At 36.3% G+C, this 18,144-nt stretch overlaps 1 protein-coding gene and 1 long non-coding RNA gene across 16 annotated transcripts in view; one reads left to right on the top strand and one right to left on the bottom strand.

Moving 5' to 3' along the window:
* Nucleotides 1-18,144, top strand: part of LOC140530917 (uncharacterized) — a 1,083,438-nt gene that overhangs the window by 408,250 nt on the left and 657,044 nt on the right. The gene's annotated exons all lie outside the window — the stretch shown is intronic.
* The window catches only part of LOC140531011 (uncharacterized), a 108,806-nt gene that overhangs the window by 57,690 nt on the left and 32,972 nt on the right, over nt 1-18,144 (bottom strand). The window contains exons 7-9 of the mRNA XM_072650212.1: nt 14,871-15,026; nt 6,542-6,745; nt 1,783-3,462 (exon numbers count right to left, since the gene is read on the bottom strand). Of these exons, the coding sequence (XP_072506313.1) occupies nt 1,783-3,462; nt 6,542-6,745; nt 14,871-15,026 (2,040 nt within the window). The remainder of the gene's footprint in view (nt 1-1,782; nt 3,463-6,541; nt 6,746-14,870; nt 15,027-18,144) is intronic.

Genomic DNA, 18,144 nt, shown 5'->3' with positions numbered 1-18,144 from the left:
GTCATAAAGGCTATCCCCTTTATGTTACAGATAAGGGAACTGAGGACAGAAGGATGAAATGTCTTTCCCAAGGTTATACTGGTAATTAATAGGAGAAACAGAATTGCAGAATTGAGGTAGGAATAGGAGCAGAAAATCCATCAGTCCAAAATAATAATACAACTAGATAAAGAAATCAACTTCTAGTACGCTGAGAGCCGTAAGTAGCAAGAAATATCTCTGAATGTCTATGGTTTGGCCTTGGTCTCAGCCCGTAGAGTAAGCCACGCTGTCAAAAGGAAACTGATGAGGCAAAGTGAAAGAATTTGCTCTAATACATTCTGTACCAGTGATCACCTTTAAGTTACTTAACAAAAAAAAAAAAAACCAAAACAATCCATTCCTTAAACCATAGTAAGGAGATGGGAGCTACTTCTACAATGGTCAGAAAACTGACCATCTAAGCAGTTGGTCTTCGAACACAAGTATTGTCTCCTAAGAATCTTTCACTCTACAAATTTATGTGAGTTGAAACCATCACTATCTCTAAAATAATCAAATATTCTATAGATTTAAGTAGCTCACAGGTATCAATTTCTTGATTTCTAGATTCATAATTAGATCACCATAAGGTGACCTTGTTACCTAGAAATGCTTTTTTTAAAAAAAAAATCGATCCTGGTTAGGCAGTAATATGTATCATCCTACTTGTAACTTCCATATCATTCTATAATAATTTTCATTAATTAGATTAATGTTCACAGTATTACAGTTGGCAAAATATAAACTGTCAAATGTTTCCTCTGGCTTTATCTGAACATATAAACTGTTTTCATTAGTTAGTTTTTAATGTTTTTTGGATCCAATATAACAATTACAGAAAATTAGGATAATTTAATTTGTCTATTTAAAATCTACCTGAAAAATAAGTTACAAGCCCTAATGAGAATAACTTGAAAAAGGTTAATTTTATTCTTCTTTTCAGAATGTTCATTTATATTTTTGTAAAGAACAAAAATATTTTCTAATTGAGGTTTTTCCCTCTTCTAGCTTAATCACACATGAATCAGTAAACAAACCTGTTCAGATTTCAGAGGACTGAGTTCCTGCCGAAGCTGGTCATTTCCACTCTGTGCAATAGCTAAAGATGATGCTAACGACTCATTAGCCAACTGGTCAGTCACAGAGTCCATGGGAGCCAAAAGAGAATTCTTCTCAGGCTTCACCAATTCTTGCTCGCTTTCTTTTCTAATATTCATCTCTATGATCTTTGCCCCTTCATCAAAGTCTTTATTTATTTTAAGTACAGGAGCTGCAGAATCTTTATTTCCCTGTGTTTGAATACCATTTTTAAAATTGCATGGCTTAAGTTTTAACTCATCCATGTGTTCTGCTCGACTATGGCCAACTATGATTTCTAGCTCTTTGCATCTTTTTAAAACTTGTTCTTTCTCTTGCTTTAGATTTCACTTCCTCACTTAAGTGATTAATTTCACTATGTTTCTGCTTGAACTGTTCAGAAAGATCTGACAGTCTCTCTGATAGTTCTAATTTCTCTCGCTGGGTCACCTCAAGTTTCTCCATAAGTTCTGTAGTATCTTTCTCAACAACTTCACCCATTTCAGAAATTTCTGCTGTGAAAGACTTGTCATCTTTACAGCTTTCAGAATCTGCACTTTTAGTTTTCACTAAAAGAACTGGCTTACTTTTCTGTAAATGATAAAGCTCATCAGTAAGAGCCTTTAGCTTCATTTCATATTCTACTTCCTGTTTGCTTTTACTGTCCTCTAAATCAGATCTTACCTTTAGAAGATAAGCATATTCTTCTCTTAACTCCTGGTAATTTGTCTCAAAGTTTTTTTCAGCAAATGAGTATGTATTCCTTTGCCTCTCAATCTCTTCGTTTAGCTGTGTGCACTGTTTTGTGAGTTTTTCATTTTCTTCTAGGACTATATCAATTTTTTTTTGCCACTCACATTCTTCAGATTTGGGCTTAACTGAATCTATGAAAATAAAACCTTCTTCTTTGCTAATGGGAGAATACATTTTCAACATGTCTTCTAGAGTTTTCTTTTCATTTTCAAGAATGGTATGTTCAGTTTCAAGTTGTGTAAATTTTTCTTGAAGGTCATCTCCTTTCTCCTTTATTTGCCTCTCCAAAAATTCTGTTTTCAGTTGTAACTCTTGCACTTCTTGTTCCAGTGTGCCCTTTTCCTTTTCTTCCTGTCTGAGTACTTCAATCTCTTTCTGAAGCTCCTTAATCTGAAGAGTCATTTCTTCTGATTTTGAATTTACAAGAGACTGCTGTAAATCTTTCAGCTTTGAAATTTCTAAAAATAATTGATTCTGCTTAGTTATTAAATTGTCTTTTTCAAATTGGATGCTTTCCATCTCATGACTCATTTCCTTCTGTAATTCCTCTATCTGTTGTTTATCGTGAACACTTAAGTTATCTTTCAGTTTTTCTATGTTCATTTCATGCTCAATTTCTAAGCCTTCCCGGAGTCTAGTTAGTTCCTCTTCGTGGCTGAATAGCAGCTGAGTTCGCAGTCTTTCTAATTCAGCTTCCTGAGAGTCAGCCATTCTATCGAAAATAGCGTTCTTTTCTTTCTCTAGCATTTCAAGCTTTATCTTGTAATTGCTGACTTCGGCCTCATGCTTTAACTCTAAGTCCTTCCTGAATTCAGACGCAGACACGATCTGGGCTTTCAAATCTTCCACACCGCTAAGCAATTTGTGTGCTTCGTTAAGTTCATCTTCTTGTTCAGCTATTGTCTGTCGAGCTCTTTGAACCTGCTCCCTAGAAAAGCTTAATTCTTCAAAAAGGTCTTCAAGTTGACTCTGCAAAATAGATTTTGCTCTTGAAATTATTTCTAACTCCTTGCTTATTTTTTCCTTTTGAGAAATAGCATCTTGAAGTTTTAGATTCAATTCAGTAATTGCCATATTCATTAACTGTATTTGATTTTCATTTACTGGAATATCTCGACATGTTTTTAAAGCATTTTCCAGTTGTCCTTTATGTTGTGCATTAAGTTCATCGAGTTCAAACATATGCTGTTTTATTAACTCTTGTTTCATCTGCACAATCTGCTGCCCATACATTTCATCTAGCTCTACTCGGAGTTTCTCCAATTTCTGCTGAGTCTGTATTTCCATTCTTTGTACCGTCTCAGTTTCAAGTTGACTTTCCTTACGACTTTTCTTCTGAAGTTCTTCAACAGTCCCCATTAATTGTTTTATTTCACCAGAACGCTGTCTTTCTTTTTGTTCAGAATTCGCTAATTCTAGTCTTATATTACTTATTTCTTTCTCCTTTTCTACAATCTGTTCTTTGAAATCCCCCAGTAATTTATCAGTAGCAATGAGTTTATCCTTCAGCTCAACTGAGTTTTCTTCTTCTTCTACTAGTTTTATTTTTAACTCTTCCATGACTGAATCTTTTTCCTCTAATTCCTTTTTACTTGAATCTTTTTGTTCCTTCTGAAAATAAGAGAGAGAATCTTTAATTGATGGCAACTTAACACATAGCTTCAGAACTCTGTCATCTAGGTTTCATAGTAAAGCATTCTCCTTTCATTTTATAGTATACTAATTGCCTTAATAAATGTGATTTGTATATAACAGGTTTAAAATTGATAAACTTTTATTTTGAAGTTTCTTAAAAGATCAACAATGTGCATACACATCTATTATTCAGTTAGGAAGGGGGTCAATAAGCATAACCATGAAGAAGATCTGTATTCTGCATGACTACTAATGACAAAATCTACTACTGACCTAGATCTTGCTGGTAAACCAGAGGTGATTCATCGGAAAAGGATGGAGAAAAAGTGTATTCACAGATGCCTGATGCCTTGCCAGTATGGCGGAACTAGAGGCCACCTAATACAGCAAAACTCCAAGCCAAATCTGGGACAACTATCATATTCTGGCTTGGCAATCCAACCTCAAAATTCTGGTTTCAATGGAAATTTGGAGACAGGGATGAACTTTTTCCTGACTCCAGCTCAGGACTCAAGTTGTAGAGTCATGGATAAGGAGAACTATGCCTGATAAGAACTGATGACATCATGGTTTATGGACTACGAGCCACTTGTTGAGTTAGACTATTACTTACGTAGTTTACCTATCAAAAATGTTGATCTTGTTAAGTGATGTATCTCTTCTGCATTTATTAATTTTATATAGTAAACTCATTAAATCAATACTAGTTAACTGAGAATAGTTCAAGATGTGACATAACCACTATACTATGAACATTTATAGTACCTGCTATGTGCCAGTGCCAGGCACTATGTATGCTAAGCACTTTACAAATATTATCTCCTTTGATAGTAAAATACTTGGAACAGTCAGTGCCTGCCACATAGTATTATTGTTGGGCTGATTAGTCATGTACGCACTTCATAAATATGTGTTAAGCAAATTAATCCCCAAAGCTACCTACATAGTTTCCTGACTTGAATAGCCCCACGTACTGCTGGCAGAAAAATCTCTGTAAAGACCTTCTTAAATGAGATGACATTTGTGCAGACCTTAGCCCAGTGTTGGACACGTAGTAGGTTCTTCATGTTTGTTTCTGTTCCTTTTTTTCCTAATGACTTCAGCTTCTCTGCTTAAAAACTTTCAATGGCTCCTTACTGACTACCCAATAAAGTTCAAGTTCTATAATGTGGCGTTTAAGACCCTACGTGACCTCGCCCCACTGGACCTCTACACTGGCTTTGCTCTAGCGAGCTACTAATGGTTCACCAGATGTGCCTTTCTCCTTGTTCAGGGCGTTCACTCCACCTGTGACAGGCATCTAGTAAGCATACAATTAATGCTTATTGATTTGACTTGACTTGGAATATACTCTCTTTCTGTATCTACCTATTGGAATACTTCCAGTTCTTCTAAGATCAGGTCAAACTCAATCTTCTCTGTGCAGGCTTCTCTCTCGGCTTCTCTAATATTATATAACAATTCTTCCACTTTCTTCATCTGGCACAAATCACATTCTACTTATACTACTATTATACTTCTTTCTGTTGGTGGTATCTCCCTTTACTGGGGTCTTAGCTTGTGGAATACAAGGACTGTGGTTTCATTTAGCTTTATAATCACCAGTGTATGTGTATTTTTCACATAACACTAGCAAAATGTCTGTATGGCAATTCCAAATGTGGCACTTTGGTCCTGATATGCCTTCCTTAGCTATATTTAAATATCAAGACTTCTCCTGATCATTGCTTCATTCTCTAGCATTTATGTCAATGATTTCCAGTGATTTCTGGGCTTTTTACATATAATCATTGCTTAATTTCATAAATTCTCTTTTCCAGCCAGCTAGTTTTTTAAGCATGGTATCATTCTTAATACTTCACTCATCTTCACAGCTCATATTCAATTAAGTGCATAGTACTATGGATTGTAGCTACACAGAATTGCTTGGATTTGTCCCTTTCTCTCCTCTACACACCACACCCACCCCAGTTTTGGCCTTCCTCACCTCTCACTAGGACTATTTCAATGTCTCCCTCACTGGTCTCCCTACTTCCAGTCTCCTCCCTAATCATATGCCTAAAACACAATTCTGACCATGTTCCTCCCCTGTTCACAAAGGTCCAGCGGCTCTCTAATGCCTCTAGACTCCTCTGCCACCTCTTTCTCGCACTCTACCTTCTAGCTCAGTGACTTGCTTGCTATTCCCCATACTTGACATTCCAGCTTTTGTCTCTGTGTCTTTGCAGAGGCTGCCCTCCATGGCTAAAAGCCATTCAACGTAGCTTCAGACTTCTTTCCAAGTTTAGCTCCATTGAGATGCCCTCAACAAGCCTTGTCTTGATGACTTCCACCTACCTCTGGAAACTGTATTTTCTTTATTTTGGACATATTTTGTATTCATCAGTTTTCACATTTCTCCCCCAAAGAGAATGTAATCTCCTTAATGACAAGGATTGTTTGGTTTTTGTTCTCATATTATTTGTGCCTATCACAGTGCCTGGCATGAAAAAGGTCTTTAATAAATGTTTTGTTTTGATTTTTTTCAGCAAATAAGTGATATTTGATTTTTTTTAAAAGGGAATTAAAATTTTGCTTTGAGAATTTTTTTCGGAATTTCACAATATGCCTTGAAAATACAGGGATCTTCTTAGGTAAAATACTAACAGGGTCAGAAATCTGAGTCTACATAGAAACATTATTAATGTCAGTTTCCCTTTAATGTAATCTGCTTATAACACCTAATTAGCATGGATTTATGCTTTTCCAAAGGCCTTAATCATAAGACCTAGCAGCAGGAACTCATCACCACATAAATGTTTAATTTGTGGTTTAGAACACAAGACTTGAGTTATTATAATGGGGCTGTAAAAAGGTACAAAATGAATTATCATTTTATCCATGAGAAGACCTTTTCTTCACTATAAAGCTTTTGTGAGTCATTTGAATAATAATGATGACAAGAATGTTTATTTCTAAAGTTTCTTAAATTAGTTCAAAGGGAGATAAAAAGTCAACATAAAATTAATTGCAAAGTTACAAATCTTTTGGTAGACTATCACTAAAAAGAGCATACCATCTCCATCTCATAAGTTCCAATTTTCTCTTGCAAGAAATTAATCTGCATTTTGAATTCTTCTTTCTTCTTCTGATGATCTTCTAATAAACGGTGTTGTTGTTCTAGCTGCTGCTGCTGCCAAACAATTTGGTGTTTAGCTTGAAGTAAATGTGCAGCTGTGCTGCTGTGATTAGTATTTCTCAGACTTTGACTAGCCTGTAACTAAAATTAAAAAAGGCAAAAAAAATGAGACATTAAAAATGTTAGCAGCTATACTGGCACAAAAAAAGGAAGAAAAAGAGAATTCTTTCTTCTTCTTTTTTTTTTTTTTTGATACCAGGGTACCTCACTCTCCACCCCCACCTCACTTCCTAAATAAAGTTCTGAAAAATTCCCATCTTGACAAGTATAAGAATCTCTTAATAGGGTATAAATTGTTTAACAGAAAAAGAAGCACCCTTCCACAAAAGTTATATTACCATCATGAGTTAGAAACTGGAAATTCGCTATGAAACCATTCAACTGGGAGCAACATTTGGTAAAAGACAGATCTGGTCTGATCCCATCAAAAAGGTCTCAAGTAGGTCTAAAATCCCTCCAGCCCCCAGTTAACTACTAGCTGACTACTTTAAAGCTGTAAGTGATCTTGTAATAATGAGAGCTACAGAGAGTTTCATGATGAGATTTCAATACCTATTCAATAAAAGTATATAAACATATGTAGAAAAAATATAGCAAGTTTGGCATTTGCCTAGGGGACCCCTAAACAGAATATATCGGTCCAGTTAGAAAGACCACCCTCATAAAGGAGGCAGCACTCCTAAAATGAAATTTCTTTGAAAGGGAAAAAACCTTATGGATATAACCTGAAATTTAATGCCATGATAGTTCCCACTAGTTTAACCTAGGTCAGATTTTGGAGGGAAAGTATAGACTTTGTTTGGACAGATGTTAATAAGAGCTGTGTTGTCTCATATTTGATCAACTAGAAAGGCTTATAAAATAGTAATTTTATGTCCCCTTCAGTTTAGCAATCTGTGCACGAATTAGTGGAAATAAAGTAAGATGGCTACGCTGAGACTAGAAAAAAGCCTCTCAATCGCTCTACATACATTTATCATGAGCTTACCAGGCATTATGCTAGGGGCTAGGGGTACAGAAATAAAAATGAAACAATTCATGTCTTCAGGGAATTTATAAATTGCCTCATCCTGAGCCATCTCCAGTCATCCTGATGAATACCTGGTCACTGGATTCAGATGGCTCTGGAGGAGAAGTGAGGCTGGTGACCTGTACAGTCCTCACTCACTCAAAACAAAGTCAAGTGGCAGTCACATCATCATTTCTCTGATGTCGTGGTCTTCTTCGGCAACAAAGGACGAACACACACACATTCGATTGGAGGAGATGATATACACATATATAAATGCACATAAGACATACACAAAATAAATACATGGTAAATTTTTGTTTATGGTACAGGAGGGCACTAACACATAGGGAAAGAAGGAGTCGGTTCATTTTCTCATGAAAACAGAACACAGAAATTCTGAAAAGTCAAAATTATGGTAGAGCTAGAAAAGTTAATTCCTCTTTTCCAGTTAGTGATGGGAAAACAGAAATGGAGGAAAATGCAACTAATGGTATAAAATACAATGGAAGAAATACAATTTATATGATTACAGAAAAATGTCATGGTCAAGAGTAATCGGACAAAAATATATAAGGATACTCTCAGTCTCCTTCTAGGCAAATGCAAAGTATGTACCTTGACGAACTTTTTCTATATATGTTTACATATTATATAGCTATTGAAATCTCATCATAACCCTCTCTATAGTTCTCATGTCCTTATTACAAGAAAGCTCACAGATTAAGTAGTTAACTAGGGAGTTGTGGGGGCTGGAGGGAGTTTAATCTTTTTTTGTGCCACGAATCCCTTCTCAAAATAACTTTTTAATTTAACTCAATTTTATTTTCATAAATATCTCCTCTCCCTCCCACTGACCTCCAATAAGAAAATGATACAAAACAAAACCTCTATTACAAATATTGTAATTAAAACAAATACCCACATTGGTCATATAAAAAAATACACACACAACACACACACAAACATCTCAACATGCACCATGAGTTTCTTATAGCACAACAGCATTAGATCACATACATATATCATTTCTTCAGTCATTCCCCAAGTGATAGGCACCTTTTCAGTTTCCATTCTTTATTGCAATAATCCCAAAATACTGTACATATGTGCCCTTTTCCTCTTTCTTTGCTCTCTATGGGAGGACAGACCTAGTAGCGGTATCAATGGATCAGAATAAATACGGCTTAGTTAGCTCTTTGTATATAGCTCCAAATTGCTTTCTAGAATGGCTGGACCAGTTCGTAGTAATGCAGAGTTAACAGCATATTATATACTTTTTTCCCACAGACCCTCTAGCTTTGTCATTTCTTTTTCTGTCAACTTTACCAGTCTGATAGGCATAAGGTGGTACCTTTGAGTTGTTTTAATTTGCATTTCTCTAATTATTGATTTACAGCACTTTTTCTCATACAGTCATAGGTCACTTGGATTTTTTCCTTTACAAAGAGCCCATTCATTTCCTCTGACTATCACTTTGGGAAACGCTCTTACTTTGACAGGTAATTTCTTCTTTGCTCCTCTAACCTGTTTATGTCACCCTTCTCTCTGAATTATGTCTTTATTTGGAGTTTGTCTTATTATAGGATGAGAGATATTAGTCTATAACTAGTTTCGGTTAGACTGCTTTATAGTTTTCTCAAGTTTTTGTTTGTGAATTCTGGGATATTTTCATTTATCTAACACTACACTCATTTGCCCCTATATATTGTGTTTGACTGATCAACCTCTCCATTTCTTACTCAGTATTAAAACGTTCTGATGACTACTGTTTTGTGGTAGGTTAGTGTGAGATCTAGTACTGCTAGGCCCTTTTTCTTCCCACTTTTTTTTTCTCATTAATTCTCCTGATATTCTTGATCGTTAGGTCCTCTTGATGTATGTTTTTTCCTACTATATAAAGTAATCCTTTGGTAGTTTGGTTGGTACGGCACTGAAAAAGTAAATTAGAACGTGGGTAGCGTAGTCATTATTGTTTTGGCTCAGCTTAGCCCACGTCCAGTTAATATTTATCTAATTACTCAGATGTCTTTATCTGTCTAAAGATATCTTACACTGCAGTTGTTCTCATGTAGTTCTTGTTTTTGCTTTGACAGGTATGTAATACTGTTTGTAGTTATTTTACTGCTGAATTATTTTAGAACTATATACAGAAACCCTGATGTTTTACGGGGGTTTGTTCTATATCCTAAAATTGTGCTGAAGTTAATTGTTTCAATTATTTTTCAGCTGCCTGTCTAAGTAAACAGTTACCTAAGTCCTATCTGCAGAAATGCTAGTCGCCTCCTCTTTGCCTGTGCTCGTCCTCTGAGCTTTCTTTCTTCTCTTCTGGCTATAGCTAGCAGGCTGAGTATTATATTAAACAGCAGTAGTGATGATGAACCTACTTGCTTCATCCTGGGTCTTAAACTAGAACAAAGTCCTCTAGTTTATTCACATTACAGATACACTGGCTCTTGATTTGACTTACACTATTAAATGAAAGATTCAATTCCTATGTTTTCAAGAGTTTTGTTTTTTTTTTTTAAATACACATGAGTGTGGCAGTATGTCAAAAGATTTTCTTGCATCTATTGATATAATTTTAAAAAATTAATGTGATCTATTATATTTATAGCTTTCCTTATACTGAATCAGCCCTACATTACTGGTATAAATCCAGCTTTGTCAGAGTTTGTAGTCTTTGCGATATGTTGTAGTTTCCTTGCTGACATTTTATTTTAAAAAATCCTTTTTTGTGCATCAGTATTCATTAGTGATACTGGTCCAATTTTTTTTCTCTGTTCTGCCTCTCTTTGGTTTATGTATCATGATCGTGTTTATACATATAAGGAATTTCTTGTGATCTCTTCTTTTCCAACTTTTCCAGTTTTTGTGGTATTAGAATTAATTGTAAAATGTTTGAAAGAACTCATTTGTAAATCTAACTGATATTGGGGTATTTTTCTTTGGAAATCATTTATGGCTTCTTCAATTTCTTTTTCTAATGTTGGATTGTCTTCTATTTGGTAGCATTTTAATCTGTTAATCTGAGCATTTTATATTTTTGAAAATATTGTTTGACTTCATTTATCCTGCCATTTTTTGGTATATAACTGGGCAAAACAGTTCCCAATAATTTATTATTTCTTCCTCATTGGTAGTAGATTCATCTTTAAAACTTTTTTTTTGATACTGCTAATTTGGTTTTCTTCTTTGTCTTTTAAAAATCAAGTTAGCTACTGATTTACTTTATTTTTTTTAATAACAGCTTCTAGTGTTATTTATTAATTCAATGATTTCTTCTTTTTAATTTTGTTAGTCTCTTCTTTGATTTTCAGAGTTTCTATTAGTTGACTTACTCTTTCTTTTACTGACAAAGTGTTTAGAGATATGAATTTCTCTTTAAGATCTTAGTTATATTCCAAAACTTTTGACGTGTTGTCTCATTATTGTTCTTGTCTTCAATGAAATTGCTGATATTTTTCTATGATTTGTTCTTTGATTCATCTGTTTTTTTACTTTACATTTTAAATGTAAATTTAATATTTTTGTGTTACATGTTAAGTTCCAAACTGTCTCCCTCCCTCCTTTCTCCACCCTGAACTAAAAGGCCATCATTTGACACAGATTTACAAAGAGATGTAGAACCATTCTATGCATACTTCTATTTATCAGTTCTTTTGCTGGACGTGGACAGCATCTTCCTTCATAGGTCCTTTATGGTTGATTTGAGTGTTTAATACTCGTAATAATACTCATAATAACTTAGTTGTTGACAATTCTTCTTCGAACAACATTGCTGTTACTATATATAATGTTTTCTTGGTTTTGTTCATTTTACTTTTCATTATTTCATGCAAGTATTTCCATGTTTTTCTAAAATCAACCTGCTTATAATTCTTACTGCAAAGTAGTATTCCATCGCAGTCATACATCAACACTAGTTTGGCCATTCCTCAATTGATGGACATCCTCTCAATTTCCAGGTCTCTGCCATCATAAAGAGAACTGCTATAAATATTTTAGAACATTTAGGTTCTTTTCCTTTTCCCCTTATCACCTTGGGAAACAGACCTCACAGTGATATTGCTAGGTCAAAGAGTATAATCACGTTTACATTTTTGTGTTTCTCTCAAGTCCTGAGTTTCTTTAACTGAGCTCTGATCTTTCTACTAGGTATGTTTGGAAGATTTCCATTTCATTACAAAGCCATTTTTCTCCTTGTAGTGGCTGAGTTATTCTTAGCTCTAAGCCCCTAGATTCTTTGCCTTCTGGAACATTCTATTCCAAGGTTCCTGTTCCTTTGAAGTGGTGCCTGGGAAATTTTGTGTTATTCTAACTATGGCTCCTTGGTACTTGAATTCTTCTTTGCTGTCTGCTTGTAGTGTTTTTTCTTTGACCCTGAAACTCTGGATTTTGGCTACAATATTCCGGGGAGTTTTTGTTTTGGAGTTTCTTTCAGGAGGTGATCAGCTGATTCTTTCTATTTCTATTTTGCCTTCTGGTTTTAAGATATCTGGAAAAGTTTTCCTTTACAATTTCTTGAAACGTATCTAAGCTCTTTTTTGGTCATTTACTTTCAGGTAGTTCAGTGGTTCTTACATACTTTTTTCTCTTCAATCTGTTTCTCACATAAGCTGTTTTTGCTATGAGATACGTTATATTTTCTTTAATTTTTTTTTTTTTACTTTAACACTTCTTGTCTTATGGACATTAGTTTCTATTTGATCAATTCTAATTTTAATAATAATAGCTAATATCTATATAGTGCTCACTATGAGCGCTTACGTACTGTGCTAAGTTCTTGACGATCATTATTTCATTTTATCCTCACAACAATTTTGGGAGGTAGGTACTAGTATCACATACATCTGACACATGAGGAGATGGAGGCTAACAGAGTTAAATGACTTGCCCTGAGTCACTAGTAAGCTAGTGAGTACCTGAGGCTGCACTTGAACCCAGGTCTTCCTGACTTCAGTCTTGGCACTCTATCCACTGCTTCTCCCAGCTTCTAGGGAGTTTTTTCTTGGTAAGGTTTTGTACCTCTTGTTCCATGACATTAATAAACTTTCCAAATATTTTTTCCCACAGCTCCCATTTTTTTCCTCAATTTTTCTCCTCTAAGTCTCTCATTTGGTTTCTAAAATTATTCTGAGTTCTTTCTAACACTCTTGTTTCCCTTCTCCCAGGAATTCTGGTTAAACTTCTGTGCAAGCTACGTTTATATCTGAGGCTCTGTTTGTAGACATTTTGGAGCCAGTCTCTTCTGAGTTTGTGTCCTGAGTGTTTCTGCCATGATAATACCTCTTTATGGTGACTTTTTTTAGTTTGCTCATTTTTCCAGCCTCCTTCCTGACTTTGGACTTGATGTTAGGACTGGGCTCTGTGCATTTCTGGGAGAAATGTCTGAACTGAGATTTTGTTGTCTTGGATCCTTCTGATGCTTTCCTGGAGGGCTGAGTGTTGTTATACAATTCCAAGACCTCAAGGACCACTCAGCTTGGACACCTGAAACCTCTTAATGCTCCTAAAGCAATGTGATCTGGGGCCATGTCTGATTATTGCCCTCCTGGTCTGAGCTCTGCAAGTTTCTGGCTCTGGTCTGGGAATGCAAACACTAGCGTTGGCTTGTTCTTCATTGGAAGCTCCAGTAGACTGTGGCTGGACTCAGACACTGTCATTGGTTCTGTGTGACCAAAATGCAAGGTCCCCTTTTGTCTGGGATTCCCATCTTCATTATTTCACTGGAGGCTTCAAACTAGGCTGGTGGCTAGAACAGAGACCCTGCTCTGCTTCTTGGTCAGAGTCCTGGACTTGCTCCTCACTCAGGACACAGCCTAAGGTCCACCACTTTTCCTTACCCTGGGATGCCACCCCTAGGCATAGGTGCCCTCCTGAGTTCACCTTGGGTCTGGGGCAGGTCTGTCACTGGGCACCTGTTCCTGAACAAGGCTGGGTCCCTTTCTTGCTCCGGGACACAGCCTCAGTCCTTCTTCATTTCTGGCATGTAGCCATATGTCTGGACAGGTCCTGTCCCCAATATCCAGAGAACTCTTTGACTCCCTATACTAATCTTAATTAGAAAAGAAAAAAAAAAGCCTTGCTGTAATTTTGTTTCTAAATTTCCTGATCAGGAATTGACTTGGTGCATTTTCCAAATCTTTGAGGAAAGTCTGTGTTGGAGGAATTGTGTCATACTTGTTCTGTTATTCTGCCATCTCGGCTTTCCCCTCTCAAAATAATGTCTTTAAAAGTATAAAATTAAAAAAAAAAGGATGACAAAAGAAAGTAGTTACATTGGAATGTGGTTACCAAAACACTAAAAAATGAAGCTCCTGGACCCCAAGTTAAGAATCCCTGTTGCAGGCCAAGGTTCACACGGTCAGTTTCTCCTTCTTCCACAAAGTTTCTGGGTGACCCTGTAAGAGGTATCCTCAAAATGAACCTGGAGGAGAAAGCCCTGGCCTTGCTTATGAAAATGTGTTCAATAAAGTCCACTGAAAAAAGAGGTAGCATGATGAAAGGTAAATTTCAAGCCTGAAATTTGATTTTTACAGATTTTTTTTTTTGCAGTTAATATCATGCTTAATTCATCAGCTATGAAGGAAACAATCGTCATGAAAAGAAAGAGACACCCATCTGGTTATTAATTCTACCTCTGCTTATTACCACTTTATCTGCAGATTTTTGATCACTTCTGCTTCTATACACACACACACACACGCACACACATTACAAACTACAAATGAATGGTAAAGGAGTTTTGTGAGGGGGAGAGAAAGAATAACCATGAGCCTTATTATTTGCTCAAAGAATTTTTTGTTCTAAGGAATTATTATTATTATTATTATTATTATTGCTTAGAAAATTATTTAGCTCTCCTACTATTTTGAGGACAAAGCTCAATCTCAGACATAGAAGCCATTAGTAAACAATGGTAATGTAAATCATGGAACTTTCTATCATCTGTAATTCTTCAAATGGAAAACAAAAGGAGAAAGCAGAAAACCCAATAAAAGGGAAACCACCAAGGGGAATATAAACTGATGTTTGGTTAATGAGATTAACTGGCACCCATTATTTTCCTTATATAATAATCCATAATAAACAAATATTAGGTGAACATAATATTTATCCTGAAAGACACAAAAGTTGCCAGAAATAAATTATACTATTATCAAATAATGAAAATTTACCATCAATCAGACTTACATGATGGAACTGTATTTGCAACTTCTGACTTTGTTCTGTCACTTCTAAAAATTCTCTCATAGTTTCATCTTTTTCTCTTCTTGCCTGCTGCAGGGTAGCCGTAAGTTGGGTTATGATGCCATCTCTTTGCTTAATTGCAGCTTCAAATTCTTGAAGCTATTAAAAAAAGTGAAAATGGGTGATCAAAAACAACTCAAAATACAATTACAGGTGGATTACTATTAAAATGATTTATGGCTAAACGTTGACATAATATGCTAGATTCTAAATCTTATTGAAGCAGACATTTCCTTCTTCTTTCTGAAGAGCAGGTTTCCTATCTCTCCTAGGGCAGAAGCCCAGGCGCTATTTATGAGTCCAGTCTTACTCTAATTGGCACAGGAGCTGGAGACTTCTTCTATTTCCAACCTGGTTCAGTTTGGCCCTCCTCAGACAATATGGTAGCTTCCCAGACCCTGGGGTTCATAACATTCAGACACCTGATCAGCTTATCTCATTGCAGTTGGGAATACCCAGGATATCTGCAAGCCTCAATCTCCCTGGCAGCACAGATCAGAGATATGTTCTACCACATTTGTCACATCAGATATCTTTATAAGTGTCTGAATTAAACAGAAATTTGAATCATTTTAATTAAATTTAACAATTTATTAAATGCCTACTACATATGCAAAGCATCGTGTTGGGTGCTGTTGGGGATATAAAGATGAACAAGATGTGAGAGCTTTGGATTTCAAGTAGTTTACACTCAAATGAGGAAGATAAAGACTTTGAAGAAAGAAAACAACAACAACAAACCCAGATACAAATTAAAGTATGATTGATCCAGGAGAGCTATAACATGGTTCTAATGAAGGAGAAACGAATTACATCTGGGGGGATTAGAGAGGGCTTCAAGGGAGTGGTAGCAACTGAGATGGGCCTTGAAGGATAGGAAGAGTCTCAAAAGATAGAAATAAATACAGGTTAAAGGTAGATTAAGAGTCTCCTAACGGAGTGTTAAGAACGTTTACTTCTAGCTGCCACTAGGTGGTACAATGTATAGAACACTGGGTCTGGAATTGAGAAGCCTTGAAAACAAATTTGACCTCAGATACTACTAGTTGTGTAACAAAAGTTATTTCATCTGTTTGCCTCAATTTTCTTAACTGTGAAATGGGGATAATGGCAGTATCCATCTCAGAGGGTTGTTGTGAGTCTCCAATGAGATAATATTTGTAAAGTGGTTAGCACAGAGTAGCCATTATAGAAATCTTGACCTCTTCTCTTCCCTCGCTGACTTGGGTTGCATTTTTGGTTTGTAAAGAGCCTGAAACCCTAAGTGGGTGGTCATTCTGCATAGCTTCCTCTGATAAGTTTCTCCTAATACTCCCACCCAGAAAAACAGAAAAGTAAAGTCTAGCTATCTGCTAGTTCAAGGAAGGAAATCTGATCTCATAGTCGTCACTACTGAGCTTCAGTGGAATGGACCTCAGGACTGCATGGCTCTAGAAGCTTTCACCTATCTGACTTCAAAAGAACATGGCAGGGGAAAAGGTGGAGCAAGGCAGGTCCAGAGACTTTGTCTAATAAGAAGCTATTTTCCCGGAAGGACAGCCAAGAGCCCATAGTGAGAAGTATGGTGAAGCATCTAAGTAAATCAGTCACCAGAGGCAGATAGAGAAGGCAAGCGATCAGGACAGCTGACTACACACTGCCCAGACACACAATGAGGAGGAAGTGGGAGGGGCAGCGGCACAGAGAGGGTGGGAAGACAAGAAGGTCCAATGAGGTCCCCATGGTCAATGGTGGGGAAGCCAGACTCGAAGGGCCTCAGGGGAGTCCCAGGTACAAACAACTTTTTCAGAAAGTCTGGCAGCGAAAGGAGCAAGAGAAACAGGTGGACCAGCTAGTACAATCAGGGGAAGTTTTGATATACTTTGCTGTCTTCTTAAATGGAGGATGCTGAATTTAAGTGACCTTTTTTCTTGATGACTCAGGGTTCCCACTGTGAATAAGTTATTGTGAAAAGCCAAAGACATAACTGTAGAAAGAGATGGTTTGTGACAAAGGAACGAATAGGAACTGCTTAGAATGGGCCCTAAAATTTGCTCTCTTGTGGGAAAAAATAGCTCACATTCATATAACACTTTGGAGATATTTTACAAAGATGATCTATGAGTGTTGTCACTTGCTCGCCATTTTACAGATAAGGTAACTGAGGCTCAAAGCAGGTAAGACACGTGCCCGGGATGACAAAATAGGTCCAGTGCTCATCCACAATGCCATAACACCTCCTGCTTTCTGGTCATTTGCTTGTTTGTCATCATAATGGTGAAATGTGAAGTTGTATAACCTAAGAACATAACTTTAATTTAAGCACTGAACCCAAACTGAAACAAGCCTTTTTCTCATTTTTTTTTCAATCTCTAGAAAATCTTTACAGTTTCTACTAGTCTTCTGACTTGTCAGCAGCATTTAGAACTATCTATGATCTATGTATCATTAAAGAATCTATTTGACAACCTGAACCCACTTGTGCTTGAACTGCATTTTCATGGACACATGAAAGAGTTTCCATAATTTTAAGAAGTAGGTGTTATCTCCATATCTAAGGCATATTTTTTAGTTAGAGCCTAGTGCTACATCTTGAAATGGTCACAGATATTATTCTCTCATGCTATAGTAACAAATTTAGTATATATACTAAACATGGTGGGTTCAAGATGTCAAAGACATGCCTACAATTTATTTGAGATTTGGAAATAGTGGATTCTGTCTTTTAGAGAGATCTTTGTGGATAAGGTGGATAAGTAGGGAAAATAAATGATAATTTTACAATTGTTCTTCATGGCCCCCTGTGGGATATTCTTAGAAGAGATACTAGAGTGGCTTGCCATTTCTTCACCTCATTTTACAGATGAGGAAACTAAAGCCAACAGGGTTCAGTGACTTGCCCAGGGTCACACAGTTACTAAGTGTCTAACATTTGGACTCAGGAAGATGATTCTTCCTGACTCCAGACTCAGGACTCAATCCACTGCGCCACCTAGCGACCTGATAATACAATGAAGTGAATTCAAAACTGGCTGAACATTCAGGGGTGGTGATTAAAATAATGATATCAATTTGTAGGGAAATATCTACCCGCTCTGTCCACTAGATACTCTATCCTTGACCCTGTTCTGTTAAAAAAAATTTACTGACAGTTCAGGTGAAGAATTTTATCAAATATATAGTGAAACAAAACTGGGACAGATAATCTCCTGCATGACAGAACTGGGAACACAAAAGA

Source organism: Notamacropus eugenii, chromosome 3, assembly GCF_028372415.1.
Source record: "Notamacropus eugenii isolate mMacEug1 chromosome 3, mMacEug1.pri_v2, whole genome shotgun sequence".
Lineage (NCBI taxonomy): Eukaryota > Metazoa > Chordata > Mammalia > Diprotodontia > Macropodidae > Notamacropus > Notamacropus eugenii.
Note: the sequence above shows the minus strand (reverse complement) of the source record. Positions and strands in the feature narration are given on the sequence as shown.